This window comes from Mastigoproctus giganteus, chromosome 10, assembly GCF_048544385.1.
Source record: "Mastigoproctus giganteus isolate SK-2022 chromosome 10, ASM4854438v1, whole genome shotgun sequence".
NCBI classification, from domain to species: Eukaryota; Metazoa; Arthropoda; class Arachnida; order Uropygi; family Thelyphonidae; genus Mastigoproctus; species Mastigoproctus giganteus.
The window spans coordinates 156,582,845-156,599,139 of NC_143584.1; the positions used below are offsets into that span (position 1 = coordinate 156,582,845).

The following is a 16,295-nucleotide window of genomic DNA, read 5'->3' on the forward strand; positions in this document are numbered from 1 at the left end:
AATCAATATGAAGTTATTGTTGTTTAAATGTAAGTTTAATAATAATAAAACTGGTTAACGAAATGACCGTATCTAATATGTAAAACATTATGATTGAAATTTGGAAAACTCCATTGTGCAAATTCGTAAAATATTAAATGAATTCGCGAAAATTGATAGCCTTACAGTAATACGCATTCAATTCTAAAAAGTAAACGTGGAAATTTTTAGTTATCCTGATGCTAAGAATGGGTACGTTTCGGATAAATGAATTAGTGAATTTTAAATCAATTAAATCCTTAAGTTTTCAAACAGGACATGGTTGATACTCATAAGTGCTTTTTCCCTTCCGATAACTTTCGTTTCCAGGACTGGAAGAGGGAAAAAATAAATAAACAAAACAACAACAAAAAACAGTCACATTGTATGGATTTTCATCCAGTGACCAAGTAGTCATATCCAGCTACTTGGCTTCCATGGGGTGAAAAAGTCTGTTAAAATATTTTTCCTCTTTTCGGGACTGGAACAGAGAACTTTTCAGTGTGGGAAAGGACAGTGATTATAATTACTGCTCTATATGCGAGGATTCCGTACGTATACTGACATTAGAAATATTCTGCTGTACTTTGAACTATAGACAGTCGTCATAAATTGACTTCTTGCTTAGGTCAGAAGAAAGTAGCACTGAATCAGCAACTTTACATGGCTGAATGCTGATTTGAAAATTTGTGCAGCCTTTAAGTTCCTTTGATGTGCAGTAGGCAGTACACTTCTGGTAGATAATTCAGCGAAAGTTGGCGAATTTCAGAAAGCTTAACTGAGCATTCTCTAGCTGCAGCTAATATGCCGATGAACATAAATAAAATTCAGTTTTGCAGTTGAAAAATAAGTGATCTCGAATATCATACTAAAATCTTTTCATTTTTTAAATTCTACTGCAGAACTCTTCTTAATGATATCAGCTTTATTAATTTAATGATGGTATCAGCCTGATATCATTATTAAATTAACATCAGGATGATCTCAATGATAGCCTGATTACTTTAACCTAAGTTGTTTTAGAAGTGCATAGTGTCCATCACAGATGACTTCTCCATGCTTTGACTTACGTTGTTGTTTTATATGGAAACATGCAGAATCAGTAAATATTTTGTTACGAATTGGTATAAGTGGTTAAGTCCCAACGATTGTTTCCTGCTGTGCAGTCAACTTGACTGAAATTTGAAAAAACAAATAGCATTTGCTGGTGTGAAATTTTTTCATGTAATTTCTAAATGAAATGGTCCTATCGGGTTAAAAAGGGGACTATTTTGGCACCCTGTTTCGCTTTTGTCGGTACAACGGGGGTCCTCATAAATATAGGTCACCCTATAATAATATGCGCAGTGTATAAGAAGATGTTGCTTATTTTTTTATATTTGAAACTATTTTTAAATGAAATAAATTCTAATTAAGCCTACATACCTGTATAGAAATCGTGTAAATCTTATTAACAAAATAAAGACAGTTCATTAGAACCATGTTGTTGTTATTTGATTTTTTAGGAGCATTAGCATCTAAGGCCATATTGCTCTGGGGATATGCGGTGGTCATTCTCTGACCTTTCCGCATCCTCCGTATTTGGTGGTCACGGGCTCGACATTAGAACCATAACCCTAACTATTCTTTTTCTGGGCGTATGCGAAATGCCCCTAATTTGGCTCTTCCCTTAATGAATTTTATGGTGCTCGAACTAGATAAGTACTCTGGGAAGGGGGAGTTTCTTTTAGCTTAAAGTTATTTATTTTCTGTTTAACAATATTAAAAATGAAAATTAATTAGAATTAACCGAAAACAGATTAGACATCTGTTTCTAATCTCTTTTTTTTTTTAATAATTTAGAAAGCTGTGAATAGTTAAAACCAAAGAACCATTTTTTTGCTTTTTAACTATTCACATACGTTTTACCCATTAATTTTCCTGTATTATTAATAATTAATGCCATTTGTTTAAAAAAAAAATGAAAACACAATCGAGGGAGAAAACACAAAATCTAGTACTTAATAGATTTTTTGTTTTTCCCATTGTCTAGAGTACACAGGTATTCTTGAGAATAGCTTTGCCTATCAGTAATATAGAGTAGCGGTTCCCACACTGGTGTATGCGGACCCTTGGGGGTCCGTAGACCAGTTCGCTCCACGAAACGATCAGAGAGAGAGAGAGAGAGATGTGCGTGTGTGGCTATTGATTATTCGTGTCTGCTTATTATAGTGCTTGAATACGAACTGGGATAAGCACAAATAATCGTGTACAACAGTCTGCGTGACATTAGCTCTAATGTAACTAATATATTAACTCGAAAAAATGTATATACATTTTCAATAAAATTTCAAAATTAGATGAATTCCTTATTACTGGAATCAGTTCCACTTAAAACCCAGATTGTTTTAGTGTTGGGCTTTTGGAAAGGGAATGCTAAATGTTTAGTAAGAAATACAGTTTAAGAATTGTTCAGTCGGTGTACGAAAAGAAAGAGTAGAAGAGGGAAGGAAAAGAATGCAAGAAAATTTCAATTAATATGATAGTTTCTTGTTTTCTCTTAAGTTTAAAACCGGTCCTTGTGTAATAAGCGTTCAATAACACAGCTTCTTTTGTTGCGTTGCTTACTGCAAATGTTATTTCAGAGAAAACAATTTCGTACGGATACTAGTAGAAAAATTGCAGTAACATTATCTTTATATTTCCGCTCGGATTCATTTTTATGCTTACATTGATGCCTAAATGGTAGTTAAAGCTCCAAGTTATGTGGTTCGAATACTTCTGCATACAAACTATTCGTACCATTCAGGTTGTAAGCTCTTTTCTTAGAAAATTTGAGATATTTGTTTTCTATTGCAAGTAATGATATTTTGACGACGGACATTTTTTTGTGAAGTTTTCCTTCGCAATTTCCCTCGATTTTCTTCTACCCACTGTTCACAAGGCAGATTTCATATTCTGCTCGCTTAAAAACTGTATAATTCACTGGTAAACCTCTATTCTTTCCTCCTAAGGCCGATTGGTACTGTACTATAAAAAGAAAAGCAAGATCAGTTAAATCAGTGGGTTGAAGAAAAATAAAACAGTTGTAAAAAATTAAATAAAATTAGATACCTGAACCCCATTAGTAGAAATTCTTAAACTGTTTCTTACCAACAGGTACGTTGAATATGCTAATACTAAACAATATTGCAGGAATGTTGAACGTCTCGAATCTAGCTTTGATATCAGTTATCAAGACAAAATTTAGAAGGAAGCTAGTAACTTCCAACATTTTGGAACTCCAGCTTGTTTGCAAATGCGGAAGAGACCATTTGAATTTTGTCTTGATAACGGATACCAAGTTGGATCCGGAACTCCAACATTATTACAGTATTATTTAGTATATTGAACCTGTTTGTTGGTAAGAGATAGTTTCAATAATGTCTTCTTGTGAGACCGAATTAACCTTCAATTTCAACAAACGTGCAATTTTATTTAATTTTGAAATATATTCAAAGTTTGTCATTTAATTTAGGTAAAGTAGATAAGTACCCTTTTCATAAATACATAATGTTTGATCATGAATAGAAAAACGAAATCCGAACCGACTCAGTTTTTTCTTTGCTGTTTCTTAATCCCGCTAAATCTATCTCCACACTTTCTTAAATTCTTCTCTCTCATAAAAAGCTCGACCAAAAACGAGCTTTCAGTTAGGTCAACGAACTTTAATATTAAGTAAAATAAAACTGTTTCCTGTTCTATTAGAGACACTCCCTCATATTTATTCACATAATTCTTTCGGTTCTGTGCAGCTTCCTAAATGATTCCATTTAGGAAGTTGCACATTAACTCACGCCACTGGCGTTTCTGTTTTCCGGTATGATCCGCTTCGCATTACTTAAAGATCTATTTATAGTAAACTTTTATACACATGCAATGAACGTCCGTATAGCGCCAAAAGAGTCTAGAACTCAAAGTCATGGTGTATATCAATGGGCAGTGTATTTTGTGGTATGGAGTATGTCCAATTCTCTACTTTCATTCTGATCACTCAGCTGCAGTCAGCCTTTGGACTATCAAGATAGAAAGTTAACATCTATTTCTTATAATTTTTGTCAAGCCTGCTCCGGAATCTGCGAAACATATATGTCAGGATTTATTTATGGCAACATCATGATGAACGGAATTATCTCAAAAATGCGTTCGCGACTTATTTTTTTTCAACTAGTGTGGATAACCAATATATAATAATTAACATTGCTTTTGTTTCCGTGGTGTTATAAAAGGGTTCCACTCTGATCGTTTTACATAAGGAGGAAACTATATTTTTCCCAAGTGTTTTTTTTTTTTTTAAATGGGAAAAATTTTTCGCACTTCAATTGTTTCCAGAGTATTTTGTGTGAGCATAAATAGAGGAACTTGAATCGAGAAACTTAGTGGGTTTTGAAATTGAACTTGGTGAGTTTTGAATGCATAACCAAAAAAAAAATAGACTAGAAACTTTTATCATCGGTATTGTTTATCGAAAAATACAGTACCCGAATATGATATGTATTGTTCAGGCGAAAATAAATTTCTAGTTTTCAAAAACTAAAATTTTTTTATTTTTTTTAAATACAGTATTTTTCCTCATTTTACGATTGGGATTTAAATCCAGTAGCTGATTTCAAGTCAATTTGACCTGAAACGGGATCACGCAATTGATTGTATTAGGCATATGTATTATTAGGTATTTTTACGAGGGCAATACAATAATAAACTTTTGTCATGTGGATAAAGTGTCCTTCCATACACGATGTTTATTAAGTTTTAGGAGTGTTTTCTTCATAATAATAACTTAGGCTCTCAATCCATTCAAGATAATATCGGTTGACTTCAAGCCTTTGAAGGTTATCTTGTGAATCTCAGCCCTCGCATGTAGCACAGTGGTTATAATTACCGTACTCCCACACCATGTTGGAAAAGGCTTTGGGTTCGAGTCCTGTCAATAACTTGAGAACTTTATGGGCTTCCCCCCTCCCACAACATGGGTGAGTTAATCAGTCTCAGGCGAGAGTTGCATGGTTTTTTGTCCAGCAAGCAGAAAATCGACTGAAGAATACACTCAATTACTGGTACAATATACTGATGTCTTAGTTGGCTCAGCTGTCTCATACTGTGCATAATAATAAATATAAAAATAAAACATCTACTGTATATGTCTTAACTACTGGAGACGTTCACCTCACGTAATCTGAAAGAAACGGAAATGTGGATTACGGTAATCGAACAGGAAGCCAAACGAGTCCAACACGGACATTTTATACATGATTTTATTTTGCTTGATAGATAAATTTAAGTTAACGCCATCTCTGATTGCGACAATCCATTGAAAAAACCGACTTAAGAATGTGGAAATATTTGGCAAGAGTATGATTTTAAATAAATGACTACAAGATATTGCAACTTGCCGTAATGAGAATAAAGATTTATTTATTTCTTGCTGAATAGCTTTTTTTCTATTTTTTAGCTTAGTGAAGAAGAAACTTTTTATTTAATTTCAAAAACTTATTCGCATGAAAATATACATCATATACAAACGCAATGAAATATACATAATATTATATTAAGAATACAATATAGTAAGGTGTGCAATATGTATGAGAATAGGAGAATAAGTTGTTGATGACTCAAGCGCAGTTTTAATTCTACAGGTGAGACGAAAATATACGAGCCAAAGATATCTGTCCAATGTCTAGCCCAAAGAGTGAGAGGGGTTGTATCTAAAATACGAATTGTCAATGCATGCAGCGTTAACGATACATTCATACATCATCAAAACTGCAGTTGTACAATAAATCACGTTATAATTCCATTACTGAATCAGCAGACATAGCGCTGATGAAACAACTGTGGAAATGCAATTAAGTCTATTTTTAGGTGTGTCACAAGCATCGATTTATTACTTGGTTCTTGGGATGTATAGAATTCCATTAATGGACTCATATATTACGTGAGGAAACTCACTGATACATCTAAACCGATCCCATCCCAACTGCTAATACACATAATTAAGGCAGGTCTCTTAAAACTAAGTAATCCAAAAGGACTTCGACCACAGTATTAAGGTTTAATAAAACCATCTCGATACGTACTGGCAGGGCAATTTAAAACGAAGTACAGGAGAGAGAGGGAGAGAGAGGGAGAGGGGGAGAGAGAGAGAGGGGGGGGAGAGAGAGATGCACACAAGGAAGGTGATTGTAAGAACTTTGTGTTATTATATGGAAAGATTATTCATAAATAGCGAAGTGTAAATGGCAGTATTGCTAAATATATGCAGGGTTTCATCCTAAATTCTAAGGTGATCAGTGTCGGTTTCACCAGGACCCTGCTGTTTCGGAGCGGTTTTGTCATATTACGATGCAAAAGCTTAAAATTCTTTTGGGTCGGCGCTAGGAAAAAATGCAGAATTAAACAGATGTCTGAAAAAGTCCGGAACCATAGGAGGTTGATTAAATTAATTTATAATTAATTTTTTTTTAGAATTAAAGTTGTTTTTCGAAGTATCCGTAAAGTAAATGATGATGATAAGTTTACAAAAGAGTTTAGGTATTATTTTGTGTTGACGTGATGGCTGTTCCCATTGAAGTGTTGGAGATGTTAATAAACAGAACCACAGATACTGATCGAGAGAAAACTCACATTGGCTCTCTTCGGAAGTAACGGGCAAGGACTTCAGAGAATAATGTCGTGGTGTGCCATTTAGGATACAAAAATTACTGGTCTGTTCTATTGCCGTTACTGTAAAACGTTACTTACACATGCCAGGGGATAAGTCGATGTCAGAGCTTGATATCCTTGGAGGCAAACCAGAATAGTTCATGGAAGACGGCGTTCCGCCAAACTGAGCTCTCTTAGTTTGTCGCTGGCTAAATGAAACATATCCTGAACGATGGTTTGGTTTGGTGTGGGGAGGAAGCCAGTAGAAGGGCTCCCAGATTTAAGCCCATTGATCTTCGATTTTGCGGGGGAGGGATAGATAAAGTAGCAAGTTTACAGGGTGAGTGGAAATTTCTGATGCAGATCATCTCCAACAGTGAATTAAAGATCTTCTGGTTTGTTATAGGATTTTAGGCGCATCAGCAATTTAGTCCATATTGTACCGTATATAATGTCTGTACTCGAATTGTTGTTTCCTGAACAAAAAAAACTCGAGTTTTCGGAAGTAAAAAACCATTTTACTCTCGCCTGTGACCGACTAACTCAACCAGGTTATGAAAAAGACCCAAAAGAAATTTCTCGCGTCATTGACGAGATTCAAACTCAGGTCTTTTCCACCCCGTGTGGGGAGGACGGTAATTATACCAAATGTGCTACTGACAAGAACTTGAGGATCTGCAACCATCGCAGCAGACGTGCTGCGAAGAGTTGAAAACAACATACAAGTTTCTTTGCAAATATGTTTGGGGCAGGGGTGGTCATACAGAATAAGTTTTATAAAATTATTATTTTTCCTAGGTTCCCCCTAAGTATTTCCCCTATGGTTTTAGGCTTACCCTCTATATCACCTAGTATTTGAACTTGAACTTTTAAGATATTTAAATGGATTTATACAATCTTTATTACAATAAAGATTGTATTGATTTTATAGCATAAAATTTGTTATTTGTGTTTAAAAGCGCCCTTTTCCCATTGCTCATGCTCAGTATCCACTAACTAAGGTTCTTAATTTAATAATGAGTGAGGTGATAAATAATTTAAAGGAGCCCTAGATTATCAACATTTATGGCTCTCGAAAAGAAGTATAAATTCAATACTGATTTTCAGAAAAGTTATATTTTATTAAGACAATAAGACTTAAAAGTTGAATATAAAGTGCAGACTATGTTTATGTAACAAAATTTTCTAATGCTCCTTGCGGTTGGTATTGATAATAAACGTTAAAATAGGAACATGCTTGGATTGGTAAAGAACAAAACCTAACTTCATATATGAATATGGAAAGAGATTTCAAATGGAGATACAGCCAGTGGATAAGAGGTACCAAGAAAGGTGGGCTGGAGTTTTGATGGAAGTTTTGATATGGTTGGGTTGAGATGACACCACTGATCACAAAATACAGACGTTTCAAATGTACATTTTTATTAACATGACGAGAGTTTTTACTTTTTTAATTTGTGATTTTTTTTTAGATTGTTGTTTACTTGCAGCAGAGATTAATATTATATTCTGTACAGAAGTTAAACATTGTTGATAAGTATCACATTTTATTATTACATATTATTATTTTTCTTTCACATATGGGCAAACTGTGGATGCAATGCAAAAACTAAGCTCTTATTCGGAATCAGCATACCCAAATTCATAAAGAAACATCAAGAAGATAAAACCTTTTTGAAAATTTGTTACCTAGCGCTAGCTAAGTGCTAGTGTTTAACTAAATGCAAAACCATAAATACCACTACCATTGAAATTCTGACACGACTTATTGGTTTAACCAGCAGCTGGGAAGGTAGATGTGTCTGGTCTTATCTTTTGTAGTGATTTATAGACATTCTACAATTAAATTTCACATAATAAAATTCTCTTTAAATAATCATTTTAAATTAAATTATTTAAACCTTGCAATTTATGTTATTTTTAATTCTTATATACATTATATGGAATTTGTTAATTAACAGTACAGCATATGCCTGTCCACTCCGGCGATTTGTATACGTAACTCTGTTACGCTGGATAATTGAAAAACATTACATGCTGCATATTGAAATGTGCTTATCATATTTGAAATAAGAATTGAATGGTAATGATTTTTATTCTTTGAGAAACCACGAAATTGGCTAAGCTCTTACGGTACCATCCTGATCCCAATTATTAAAATTTATTAAATCTGGCATTGTCTATTTATGTATGTTATTTATTTTTTAAAGAAAAAACATCCCTGTTAAATAAGGTACTTAGCATATATATAAGGAAAAACTCTATAGTATTACGCGCAGAATTCATATGAATTCTGTGGAATTTGCATTATCCTCCTCCAAAATAAAAATGCTGCTTCACCCCAGTTTGCTGTTTTCGTAAGAATTGGCTTAATTTCTTAATAAAAATACTTTACTGAATTTGGTCGGCAGTTTATGTAAGTTTACGTCGTAAGTTTTACTTTAATGGCTATTGCTCTTTTATGGTGGCTAAAATGATATCCCTGACCCGCATTCGACCTCTTTCTCTTTCAACTGAATCTACTGGCGAAAGCGAATGGACCGTCATTGTCATTTTAATAACCGTAATAACTGTTACTTTTCTGTTATTACTGTTATTAAAAGGACAGCCGCTGTTTAAAGGTCATGGATATACAAAACTATGCGAAAGGGAGATGTCTGTTATGTTTGCGAAATGAAATAGCGGGATATTTTGGCAAAAGACGAAAAGAGCAAAAGAAGGATTTTTTCATATGGTTGAATGCTCACATAACAGCCTTCAGAATTCAGCATTAAAGATTCGGGTCGCTACTAATTAAGAAAGTGACTTTATAGTGTTATTCATTATTGGCATATCTTTTAGTGCTCCATGGATAACTTGCAGTAGGGGAGAGTTGATTAACAACAGACATTGCTGAAATCAAAATGTTGTCTAGTCCCAGTTCACCCTTTGTCATTGTCTCTAGGGCGCCATATGAAAAACTTTTGAAAGCCTATTTCATTAACCGCCTAGTGTGACATTTTAATTTTATGTTAATGAATTGATGGACACTGCTATTATATCACGTGATAGATTAAGTGATTTATTATCGAAATGATACAATTTTAAAGGAATTGAACCACATTAATGGCTACGTTTCGGGAACTCACTGTTTCCCGTCTTTAGTTCCCGAAACGTAGTCATAAATTGTTTGTGTTTGGCATTGAGTTGGTTAAATTTCTTTAAAATTGTATCATTTCAATAATAAATTACTTAAAATTTCCACAGTTCGCTACTGTTTTTTAACGATGTTAGAGTAGTGGGTAACGCCGGGAAGTGACAAAATGGAAAACTGAACCCATTATTAATTACACGTATTTTGTTTATATTATACTCATATTTTATTTATATTTTATAAAATTGCATAAATTCAGGGGATGGTCAACCAATAGGGAATCGAAGACCTCATGAAAATTGGATTGCATATAATGTTAGAGCTTAGCGTAATTTAGATTTAACGCCATTATATAATGAATCTACACTGACGCAAACTTAAATAAATTTATATGCACTGTTTTGATGCTCGCAACAGAAGGAAAGCTCAAAAAACGGAAATCCTAACTTCTGGCTCATGCGAAGAAATCACCGTGGAGTAGCTGCTGTTGTTATTATAGGCCATATTGCGCCGTATATATTATGTTCGTAAAATTGCGTATGTTCTGTGATCGATTTGCCTTTGGACGAAAAGGTCGAGTTTCCATGGTACCTCGCTTGAGATCGACTAACTCAGCCACCTTGTGAAAATATCAAAAATTCCTCGCGACATTTGCGAGATTCGAACTTGGATCTTATCCACCTGGTGTGGGAGAGTGCGGTGATTATATCAACTGTGCTACTGCGAACGCCATCGAGTATCAATAATACAACAATTACGCACATATCTGATTCTGGATTGAGTAAATGGCATTGATCTTAAAAATCTGTGGATTTTTAAAGTTGTTTTGCATCTGATGACGCAGAGGTGGGTTCATTATTCTTTCTTTTCCCCCATCCCCAGCAATTATAGCAAATGTGGCAGAGTACATCGTTTGTGGAGGAACTTTTACAGACAATTGGTACAGTGCTGCTTTTGCAAATTCTTGCCACATGAAGAATGTGTTGATGCTGAACCAGTTGAGCTTTGTTATCATTGCGATTACTATATTTCCAAAAAGCAGATTTAAAATAACTAAATTTAGAGTGATCAGGAATACTTTTTGTGCTTTTTCAGTAAACAAAAAAAAAAAAAAAAAAAAAAAGTTAACGTTAGCATTTATCGCTCAATGTTATCGTTAAAAACCGGGTGACCGGGTCTACTTATTATGATGTGCAGTATTTGAGTTTAATGTAGTTCGGGAAGGACGTTACGTAGCTGTTTTCCGTTAAGATTATTACTATATCTAATACCACTCATATACCGGGTGAAACTAATAATATAGTTTATTAAGCTATTCGTCTAAACTACTATACATTCAGGTATCTTACCGATACCCATCATCAGACCATGCTGTTGGGGGAACAGAAAATAGAAAGGGTTACAAATTTGAATATATTACAATTAATATAACAAATATTAAGTTTGACTTACTGTTACAGTCGAAACAAGATATTAAATAAGATAAATACAAAGAGATTAAATTCTTAGCTGCTGACAGACTCCTCTTGCTGATACTCCCAGAAACCTGATGTGCATACAGGCAAGAGGCGCTGCCAGCAGTTAATCCCTCACCTATAAATTAACCGCTGGCAGCTCCTCTTGCCTGTATGTACATCAGGTTTCTGGAAGATCGGCAAGAGGAGTCTGTCAGGAGGGTAAGAATTTAATCTCTTTGTATTTACCTAATTTAATATCTGGTTTCTGTTGTAACAGTAAGTCAAACTTAATATCTGTAATTGTAATATTAATTGTATTACTGGTTATTGTAATATATTCAAATTTGTAACCCTTTATATTTTCTGGTCCCCCAACCGCATGGTCTGATGATAAATATCGGTAAGATGCCTGAAACGTCACATTTATGTGTAGTAGTTTAGGCGAATAGCTTAATAAACTGTATTATTAATTTCACGTGGTATATGAGTAGTATTAAAAATAGCAATAATCTATTTGAGTTTGCTATACCTCAAGGCTGCATGACGTGTATGTACTTTTTAAAATTAAGTACCAATATACTGAATGTTAATAAATAATATGATTAGTATTTGTTTAAGTGTCCGAGTCTACCCAGTTCTCCCTTGTGCATCGAAATACACTTGACTAAGTGAGATCTGTTTAGCGTTTAAAATTGCTTTTATTCTAATAGGATTAAACATAAGGTGTAAATAATTTAATCTAATTCGTATTTGATATTCAATGCGATTTGCTCAAGTTTTATATTGTAAATATAAAATTCCTGGCTAGGAATTCATATCCAAGAAAGGAGCCATATAACTATACAGAAAATACTACGTTATATTACGTGGCATCTCTGGAAAAGAGAAGCTGAATCAAGTTCGCACGGCCTGTGACTTCCTTTGCCCCCATCGTCTGTTGCAGTAAGCAAGACTATGCAAGCGAAAGACCGCTTACAGAATTTCCCACGTTAACTTAGTCATGCAGAAGACTTCTGGAGAAGTCGAGATGATATTTGTTTACCGGGTGACCGGGTCAATTATGTGGTAGCTCTTCCGGAAAACAGGTGTCTTCCGTGCATCAGTCGATTGTATGGACTATTGTTAGCTAATGGAAACATCCCAGAACGTGCTCTCTACACCTGCTAGCGTGCCTCACACGGAGACTATACGTGCAGCCGACAGGTGAACTTTTCTGTGGACAAAGGCCTCCGACGCCTGCAACTGGCATCTTTTATGCGTGACGCACAATACTTGTGTGAACCTCTTTCAGCCAGTTTCGCACTTTCTGTTTATGCAGTTTTTGCAGTCGTATGACTAGTAGAGGGTTATCATAATTAGACTATCGATACTCAGAGCTGCATGGAGCGCCATCTATTCAGGTGACGCAACGAAACTTGCCAGGGGTGTCTATAAAATGCAGAAGACGGTGTTTTGTGAAAAATTAGTACAAAAAATCGCCGCCAGGAGAAAAAGTGTCCCTTTAGCCGACGACAGTGCTACTTTTCAGCACGGTACAGTATGCTCCATCTTTATAACACTCCTTTCCCACGGCTAAGCTTACCATGGTGTGATGTTCTTCACATGGGTTGCTAATGGTGCCTTTTAGATCTACGACGGTAGTGATGCTCTCTCGGTAAACTCTGTCCTTTAGATATTCCCATAACCAGAAGACCATGATTTAGAGGTTTTCATCTTTCCTACTTGTTTTAAAATCTTCGCGGATACCACAGTAATTATAATTACCGTCGTCTCCAAGCGGAAAAGGTCTGGGTTCTAACCCAGTCAATGATTTGAGGAACTTTTTATGAACTTTTTTCACTGCTTAGCCGAGATAGTCGGTCTCAGGCGAGGACAACTAATTTTTATCCCCAGAAACTCCGGTTTTCAGTAAAACATGCAAACCGACCAGAGAACACACTCAATTTACAAACACTATACCTTGGGTAGATGAATTTATTCTCGGGTGGTAATATAACAGTTTTTATTCTTTTAAAGAGCAAGGGTTTCTAAACTAATAAATTATTTTGATATACCCTTTTTCTATCTCTTCAGTTGCATTCACTCTTACGGATGAACGTCTGTCCCCACTGCATCAGTCGATTGTTGAGACTTAGTTTTATGTACTTGCGTTGCTTTTTAAGTTTTGATTTTGTTTTGTAAATAAATAAATAAGATTATTAAAAGCACATCAGTACCAGCTGCAAGGATGTGTATGCTAATTTGCTATTAAAAATATATAAAAAATTGGACATTATTGAATATGCTATACTCTACTATAAATAACATGTCGTAAATAATCAGTAATGATGAAATGGTTCTTAATCTGTCATTTCAGGCATTTGTTTATTAATTAATTACTTAAATTATTCATTTGCATAATACTTTTTAAACCACTCTATTTACAGAATAATGTGCATTTATGTACATTAATGTCACTGAAAGAGAAATTTGCACTGTATATTGAGGAGAGAACGGTTATATGGCCATATGTGTATGGTAATTAATTTGTACTTTTAGTTATGTGAGCTAGCAGCTGCACAACAATTTAAACTATTCTTGAATATCCTGCGACATAAATTTTACTCAGAGATTTCATCTTAAATGTTATATGCATATTGATTTTTTAAAATTTAAATATAGATTATGAAAGCGTCAGATTTATATCATTGAACTTACTTACCGGAAGATGTATTTTTAGGTTCTGTTCCTGATGGGACGCAGGATTTTTTGTACACGTGGACTGTAGCTGGTGAGCATACTCCTAAGTATACGAGCGTGCCTTTAATTGGAATTCTACCTACTGATGACCAATTACAAGTTTCTCTAGTGGTGTCTAATTCCGGTAAGTATAATATATTAGAACGAAACTAATTGGTTTTCAGATTTTATCTGAATTTTAGCAATTTCTCACTGAAGCTTAAATACGAGTGTGTACTATTTTTACATGAACTTGATTTTGAATTAAAAATTCGTCCTAAATATCATTAGAAAATAATTACAATATACTCTAGTTATAATATAAATCTTTTCTAATGGCATTCAGTATTATAATATATCAACAATTATAATACATCCTAGATTGTAGTGTCCAACATTTGCAAAATGGTGTCATCTTGATGAAATTTTATTCATTATTTTCAAATCATAGCCATAGTTTCATCAAAGCGGAGTCAGACCAAAAATTTATTTATGTTGAATTTCTGGTTATGTGTACTGTACTTCGCATAAAGATCTGTAACATCTATAACAGAGGCCCTAAGTAATATGGAGTGTATTAACTCAGTGGTGTCAACAACATATCTGAGAGCCCTATATTTCTCTATGTTAAAACTTTTTATTGTAAAAATATATATATTTGCTGGTTGCAAAATATTTTAGACACGAATATAATAAGAAAGAAAAATTAAACTCGTTAAAATTGACTCTGCTTGCTTAATTTTATTTTATTTAGGGAAAAATAAATATTACATATACTTCATAGAAGGCATAAACAGAAAATAATAAGAACGTAACCTTTTATTAAAACTTTTTAATTAGTTGGACATTGGAGATGCGAGGTCCACCAAATTTGAAACCTCCGAGGTCCACCAGTTGCTTTAAATCCCACTTCAAGTCGGTTTAAAGCGATTGTTTCGAATTTCATTGAGAGAGAGAGAGAGAGAATGTTACGAGCAACTTTAAAAAGAAAATAAATATAAAGGTCAGTTGAGTATAATGGTGTTATTTGTGCGAAAAAAGAGAGATTATAAATTTTTTTTTCATGCGCAGTCGTCTGTAGATAACTCGTCATCTGCAGTATTCAAATAACCCATACTATATCACACCAAAACACCTCCCATTCTGGTCGTCATGCAATGAATTAATTCTTTTATTGTACATTATCTGTTAGGAATATTGAAGGGAAGTTTACTCTTATCTGGCACTTAAGACAATTGTACATAATGCACTTAAAATACATCTTTGTGTGGGCAGTGAAATATTATTATTTATTGATTATTGTCTTCCTGTCCAAGATTTCGGTGACTTGTGGTTTTTATAGAAACGAGATGTTACTCCAACGAATAAGAATTTTTGATCTTATTCGTAACCAATTGTTTTTCTGAGTCACGATTTCACTCTGGTGCGAAGCGAGTAGAATTTTGTAAGCTGACTACTTTAGGGGAAAAGTAATGTGAAGCAGCTGTTTTTGGTTGGCAAGGTAAGACAAAAACAGCTGTTTCACATTACTTTTCTCATAATTTTAAAAATTGCAATGAGCAATTTTTATGGTTGACTGACAAAATATTATCAGAATTGCTAAACAAAAAGTTTTAAAAACTAACGAATCTTGTTCCAGTCTCGTTCAACATGGTGAAAATGAATGCTCTTCAGTTTCACCCTCAGTAGAAACCTTTTACCTTCTGAATGTATTGCTCTCCTGATCCTTAGTTCCAACATTTCTCAGTTTGGTTTTTGGGATGTTGCCTTAGAGTGGATTCTGCAAAGCAGGCAAACTGACCATAGAACTTATTGTACATGAATAATTTTTCATCGAAAGCCATTTCCCTGATCTACAAAAGTGTCTGTTCCGCTGTTAAATGCTGACCATTAATGATTATTCAATCTGTCAACGGCTTTCAAGCTTTATCACTTAAACTACTCGCATACGCCCGTTTTTATGGTAAATAGTTTGATTTACCTCTAGTCATTAATTATAAAGACTAATAAAAATATTTACAGTTTTCGTGTAATTTTCATTTAGGTTTATTTATACTTTTTCTTGTTATTAAAAGCATTGTTCTATGTATAAATCATTAAATTCGCTTCTCCTTGTTTTCCCTCAAGATATGGCGAGCTCCCAATTTGGAAGTTCGCCCAAACTGATCAACTATTATAAAAAGAAATACCATAAAACCGTAATAATAAAAGTTATACGGGGGCTAAGAAAAAGTAGAAAATGGGGGGTTATGTTCCAAAAGCTAACAAAAATACACTATTTCGTTAACAAAATTAACATAAATACACCA

The 16,295-nt window shown here is 34.2% G+C and overlaps 1 protein-coding gene across 1 annotated transcript in view; it reads left to right on the forward strand.

The window, feature by feature from the left end:
• Window positions 1-16,295, forward strand: part of LOC150079402 (uncharacterized) — a 1,085,915-nt gene that overhangs the window by 812,085 nt on the left and 257,535 nt on the right. The window contains exon 9 of the mRNA XM_090383052.1: window positions 13,988-14,131. Within this exon, the coding sequence (XP_090239178.1) occupies window positions 13,988-14,131 (144 nt within the window). The remainder of the gene's footprint in view (window positions 1-13,987; window positions 14,132-16,295) is intronic.